General features: G+C 52.2%; 1 protein-coding gene across 1 annotated transcript; it reads left to right on the top strand.

The window, feature by feature from the left end:
* Positions 1 to 4,088: 4,088 nt before the first annotated feature.
* Positions 4,089 to 6,194, top strand: SFN (stratifin). The gene has a single exon (XM_024203331.2). It carries the CDS (start codon positions 4,859 to 4,861, stop codon positions 5,597 to 5,599), a length of 741 nt encoding a protein of 246 aa, XP_024059099.1. The 5' UTR covers positions 4,089 to 4,858; the 3' UTR covers positions 5,600 to 6,194.
* The last annotated feature ends 465 nt before the right edge of the window (positions 6,195 to 6,659 follow it).

The following is a 6,659-nucleotide window of genomic DNA, read 5'->3' as shown; positions in this document are numbered from 1 at the left end:
AATACCAGCCAGAGATCTGAGTCACGTCAGGGCCCTGTCGCCCATCTCTGCAAAACTGAGACAGGGTGGGCTATGGCTCTTGAGGGGCAGGAAGGGGCAGTTCAAACAAGCTTTTTTGGGGGGGGCTCATGGTCCTGCACACGCTCTGCAGGCTATCAGCAAGCATCTGACTGCTACAAGGGGCTATTTTAAGTGGCTTTCTAGAGCGGAGCTAGCAGAACTCTGCCTCAAGCCTCACATGTGAGAGCTGCTGAAGTGAGTGCACAAGACGGGAGGAGGAGGCAGGTGGTGATCCATGGCCCTGCAACAAGACATGGAGACTGGCATCTAGCCTCTGCTGAAGCTACTTAATAGGCCTCCCTTGGTAAGAGCTCGTTTTATATGATATTACTTCAGACGCACGTGTATTTAAATCAGATTGTACTGGCTGGAGGCAACTCCAGGGGCCTTATTTCTCACAGCTGCCCCACAGGCAGGGCAGAGTCCGCCCTAGCAGCATGAGGATGCAATGGGCTGTCCTCTCACACAGCTGCAGTCGGGGTGAGCTGGCTACCGAGAAACAAACCATGATTGAGAGCAGTGTTTGAAGTTGTGCTTAAAACATTTACGACAGACGTGTCCAGGGATGGAAAACTGTAGACGGCCGAGACTGGCGCTGGCTTTGTACTTCATACAGCACCAGGACTCCCAAGGTCCGTCTGTGCCGTTGGCCTTCCCACCGTGGAGTAGAATGAGTAGATGGGAAGAATTGTTTAAAAAAACCTCACACAGCTGCATCGGTGCTCGAACAGCTTTGCAAATGTCAATGGATTTAGTGCTCAGAGTGCGAGTTTGCTGCAAGCCCCACAGAAAGGACAAGTGCCACAGCCTGTAGGTCACAATCTGTAATATTGGGAAATGCATAGACCCCAACCTATTGCAGATTCGAGGTCGGTTAGTTTGTTTGGCCTTTGGTCCTTGATGCAGCTGCCTTCAGGTAAGGTTCGTGTAGTGCTGTCCTCACCAAGGGCATTCCACCAGTCTGGTCCGTGCACTTCAACTGCAGCCAGTTTAAAATGGAAGCCGCTCAGCCCATCTTGGCACAGGCAGCACTGGTGGCCTACACACAGCGACTCGGTGTATGCACTGGGCAAACCAAGGGAGATCGTTGGGTGATTGCTTCCATTTGGTGACCAGTATTAAAAAACAAGCAAAGATTCCAACTGTAACTAGGCTGTCACTTTCCCGGTAACAGACTGGCAGAGCCTTCACCCTGCCAGGAACAGAAATGGTGGGATAATTCAGGGACACATTGAGAACTACTGCTGAAACGTGCTACATAAGAGCTATTAATTCACCACTCGGGCTGGGAATGGAGAGAGTTTTCACAAGTTTGACACACAGGTGGGGCTAGTTTCCTCTCAAGAACAGAGGCGGTGGAATCTCCTTCCTTAGAGGTTTTTAAGGCCTGGCTTGACAAAGCCCTGCCTGGGATGATTTAGTTGGGAATTGGTCCTGCTTTGAGCAGGGGGTTGGACTAGATGACCTCCTGAGGTCCCTTCCAACCCTGATATTCTATGATTCTAGACCGGCCCTAAAGACAAGGACTGCGCTTGCCTCCTATCTGAAGGCAGCAGCCCCCAGCACTGTACAGTGGAGTTCAGTGGTTGGATGGATCAACAATTCCATTTCCTGGGGAGATGAATAGTTTGTCCCTTGGAATGTTCTGTGGGGAAGGAACAAGGATTTTCAAAGCTAGGGGAGGATGATACGAAGGAGCGCTCACCTAGAGTGTGTTAGCACTCCTAGGAGGTGACAGCGGGGACCCGAAGAGGATGGCCAGCCGCCCATGGAAGCCGGTAGTCTTGTGGGGCTTGCCCAGGGTGTCCCCCAGCCTCAGGTACTCAGCCCACAGCACAGATTCAGGCACCAGCATGTAGTTGTCCAAACGGGTCTGATCCCGGTGCCAGCATTAATACCTACGGCTTGTAGACTTCTGGCTGCTTTCAGAGAGATCACAGGGGCCCAGAACTGAGGTCTCAGGTAGAGCAGGACTCTGCCAGCAGCACGGCTGGGGCATTGGGTTGAGCGCTGACAAAGCAGAACCACCACCATTCCCTGCAGCATCTAGGACTCCCAGCCCAGCCTTACTGAAATACCAAGATCTGACAAGTATGAGGCTGCCAGAGTCCTAGCTTAGTGTTAATGTCGAATATAAACACTTGCCCTCAGCTAGGAAGTAGTGTCCGTGGGCACAGGCTCCAGTGGAGCCAGGTGAGAGGCCGGTGGCTAGAGCACTAGGCTGGAACGTGGGAGACTGGGTTCGAGTCCTTGCTCTGTGACAGGCTTCCGGCGTGACCTGGGGCAAGTCACGTGCAGTTGGATTTTCAAAAGCACTGTTGAAAATGGCACTAGTCTCTGTGCCTCAGCTCCCCCTCTATAAAATGGCGATAACAGTACTTCCCCATGGCACATCAGTGGTGTGAAGATGGGGAAGATTGTGTGTGAGGTGCTCAGATATGATTGTAATAGGGGCCAGATATGTACCGTAGTTAGCTACCGCGTCCACCATGCCGTGTTAATCCCATCTCTAGGGTCAGGAAAGTTAGTTTCAAGCCTCAGTAGTGGGTTTTCCTCAGCCCTTAAAAACCAGCATGAGAGCAAGAGCCACACTGGGCCATGCTATTCCCATCTGGCTTCGCTCAGCAGGGACAGGGACCTTCTGCAGCGACGGGCTCACACGTCAGCCGGAGGAGACACTCCGCTGCTGTTTGCACAGATGAGTAAACCAGTGAGTCATGCAGCTATAACAATTTACCTGCAAACTGGGACAGCTGAGTTACTGACCCCACCCTCCCCTCCCCATGTTACACCAGCTATATCCACACAGCAGATAAGGTGAGCGATTAAGGCAGGTTTCAGAGCGGGGAATTTGTCATGAAGCCTTCAGGCGGCATCAGACAGCGAAGCAGTCAGCTCCTGGCAAGTGGGAACAGGCTTAATCAGTTTGAGAGTGAAACTTCAGTGTAACATGAGAGACAGATTCTAATCGGAGTAGCTAATTACAAAGCAGCCAAGCAATCGCAGAAATTGTTTTTCAAGCATCTTCAATGTAATCAAAAAGAAGAATGAGCAATAAATAAATGGAGAAAGGCCTGGTTTGACAATCGGATGGAGGATACAATACAGGGCAGGTTTTATTTCACAAAGAGATGTCTGTGTCTCAAGTACACCCTTTCAACAGCCACAAGTCCCCTCCTGTGTTTAGATCTGAGCTGTGTTCCCTGCCTCTCGCATGATGAGCCATGCTGTTAGGAAGTGGCTTTAGAAGCTCTTATTTTAAAGCAAAACTTCAGTTTCATTGATGTTTGTAGTGGGGAATGGTGCTGCCTCTCATCTGAGGCATTTAACGTCAAGTCGCAGGAGTACACCATCCTGAAATGGGTGGGGCTACTTTAAACATTACTGTCCCCCACCCTCCCATGGTCAGTCCGACTCTCGGACATGCTTCCAGAGAGTGGTGTGCAACCAACTTGGACAATAGCATTATGTTCTCTCTGACACTAGTCTCCCTCAAGGGAAAGTGGCAGAGGTGATTTAAAAATGAACTTAGCAGTCGTGGAAGTTTTCCCCACCAGCTCCTCAGACAGGCAGTGCAGGCTTGTTTAACCATGCATTGCCAGCCTGCTCCTTTGCTCAGTAGACCGCTTTGGGTTGTACAGACACAAGTAGAAAGTGGCTTCTTTCTTACGCCTTCCTAGTTGCCCATAAACATATGCCTAGGGGAATAGAGGTCAGCTCTGATGCATATGGTTCAATTTTAACGGAAGTAAGAGAACTTCAATTTGAGGTATGATTTGAGCATAGGATTAGGAGCCAGAAATTCCTTGATTCTAATCTCACTCCTTTACAAAAGAAAGAAAGAAAAAAACAAAAATCCCCCTAAACTTCTGTGGATTTGGACAAATCATTTATCCTCTCTGCCGTGGTTCCCGAGCTGTACAATGGGGATAAATACTGGGGCCTTGCAGAATTGAAGAGCCCTGTAGACCTGCCAGCATTTTGGAACAGAAACCGCATTTTCAGAACTCTGCCCCATAAAGCTGGAGCTGCTTGGCCACCTTTGGTTTAGGAGCTTGTTCGCTGCCTCTTGCCACTTCTGCCACCGGGTTCCCCTGCGCGGCACCGCTGAGGACATTAGTGGGGTGAAGAGCTGCATCTGAAATCTCCCAGCATTTATGTCAAGCTTAAAACGATAAAATGTTTGAGAGATTCTGGAAGGTGAGTTTAGGGCTGTTGGAAGCTGCAGGATCAGCCACCCCAGGGCTTGATGGCCTCTATCGGGCCAGAGAGCAGGGACGGCAGCAGTGGGACAAGATTCCCCCACACACCCTGGCAGGGAGCCTAACTCCGATCAGGTGGCGCCTCCTCTAGCTCACCCTCCATGGTCTAGCAAGTCGTTGGCTGCCAAAAAGGGGGCCAATTATGACAGTGAGAAGAGTCAGCCATGCAAACTGGAACCAAACAGCAAGACCTCTGCTCCGGGTACCAGCCTCCTGCCCAGCAGGTCTCAGGGAGGGGGCCTTGCATTAAGGTGGATTTCTCTGCCATTGGCTAGTGCATAATCCGTTTAGCTCCAAGGTGAATCACTGCAGTTTTCCTTTTAAGGAGAGCACCGTCTGGGAGGAAGTGGGGGGAGGGGTTCATTGAGAGCTTCTCTGCCACGCCTAGTTGTTGCTCCAGGCTGAGACGCCAAGCCAAAAGCCGATCCCGTCAGCAGAGCTGAACAGAGACTCGGAAGGCTCCCAGGGTGACTGCCTGCTCCTTTTCAAACCAGCCTCCTTGCAAAGCGGTCTCCTTTCCACCAGCGCTCCCAGCCATGGCGAGAAACCACCAGGTGCAAAAAGCCAAGCTGGCCGAGCAGGCCGAGCGTTACGAGGACATGGCTGATTTTATGAAGGCAGTGGTGGAGCATGGGGATGAGCTCTCCAATGAGGAGCGCAACCTCCTCTCTGTTGCCTATAAGAACGTGGTGGGATGCCAGAGGTCCGCCTGGAGGGTCATCTCCAGCATCGAGCACAAGACTGAAGAGGGTGATGACAAAGCGCAGCTGGTGAACGAATACCGGGAGAAGGTGGAGGGGGAGCTGAAGGACGTCTGCAACATTGTCCTGGGGCTGCTGGACAAGTATCTCATTAAGAAAGCCAGCGACGCAGAGAGCAAAGTCTTCTACCTGAAGATGAAGGGAGACTACTTCCGATACCTGGCCGAGGTAGCCACCGGGGATGAGCGCAAGGAGACCATAGAAAATGCTCAGAAAGCTTACCAGGAAGCAATGGACATCAGCAAGAAGGAGATGCAGCCCACGAACCCCATCCGCCTGGGGCTTGCCCTCAACTTCTCCGTCTTCCACTACGAGATCGCCAACGCCCCAGAGCAGGCCATCACGCTGGCCAAAACCACGTTTGATGAAGCCATGGGAGACCTGCACACGCTCAGTGAAGACTCGTACAAGGACAGCACCCTCATCATGCAGCTGCTCAGGGACAACCTTACGTTATGGACGGCAGAGTGCGCGGGAGAAGACGGTGGAGAAGCCGGGGAAGAGCCTAAGAACTGAACTGCAGCCCACCAAGCAATGGTCACTCTCCCTGTCCCTCCTCCTTTTTTGTAAGACACGTCTCGGCTCCCAAAAGCTCTGCCTGGATTCCAACAGCAAAGGGGACTGACTGGTCTGTGCGTATGGTATTCACACGTATATCTCGCCTTTTCTCATGGCAGCTTTGGGACAATTCCCCCTTCCCTGACCTTCCCCCCCTCCTTCCACATTTCTTGTGATCTTCCTGCTGGGGCGGTTACTGCTGTGGAAGGGCACTAATAGCTTCACCCAGACTTGGGTGTCCCACCCATTGTCAGTAACACCAGGGGTTCCTGACTGCCCACCAGCATTGGGGCCTGCGGGTGCCTCCTGGCACCTAACATTTAAAAAGGGGAAGCTGAGTTTGGTTTTCGGGGTAAAGATACCAAAACCTAGTCCATCGCAGCTAGAGCGTGCGCTCTCCTTTGCTTTCTGTAGTGACTTATTCTGCAGGGTTCCTCTACGACCTCCTGGGTATTCCTTGCAGTCGGTAGGAAGCTGGAGGTTTTGGGCCATGGGGGGGTTCTTTGTAGTGGGTTAAGAATGACAAACTTGAGGTGCCTCCTGTATTTGTGTATTGCCAAAGCCACTGCCTGCCTGTCCCTCTCCAATAAAACTGCACTTACACTCCTGCCTTTGTAGTCCTCGGAGTCACTTCTTTACTGCATCCCGGTGCGCGGCGCAGCGCGGCCCTGCCGGGGCACGGCCAGCGCTGCCTGGCACACCGCAAAGCATGCGTTTCCAATGCACTGGAAGGGGAGAGGGAGTTGCTGGCGTGCTCAAGTCTAAGCAGGGAGTGAGCACGGTACTTTTCCAGGCAGGTTCATGCACGCCAGGCTGCCTGTAGTCGCTCTGTGCATGAATGCCGGACCTGAGCAGAGGAGCTAGACTGCAGTTAGCCTTGTGAGCAGGTTGTGCCCACAGAGAGACCAACAGGATGGGAGACCTGGTTACCTTTAGTAAGTGATAGAAATAGGTGGGGTGGAGGAGCAGAAGCTTTCCCAGGGGAGAGGGACTCCGAATGGCTCATGAGTGGGTAAGC

Source organism: Terrapene carolina, unplaced genomic scaffold, assembly GCF_002925995.2.
Source record: "Terrapene carolina triunguis isolate 2854851 unplaced genomic scaffold, T_m_triunguis-2.0 Scaffold236, whole genome shotgun sequence".
Taxonomy (NCBI): domain Eukaryota; kingdom Metazoa; phylum Chordata; order Testudines; family Emydidae; genus Terrapene; species Terrapene triunguis.
The sequence above is the reverse complement of the archived record's forward strand: the minus strand, read 5'-3'. Positions and strand labels throughout refer to the sequence as shown.

What these genes read in the sequence shown, in the direction of transcription:
- SFN (XM_024203331.2), top strand. Translation starts at nt 4,859, where the DNA reads ATGGCGAGAAACCACCAGGTGCAAAAAGCCAAGCTGGCCGAGCAGGCC.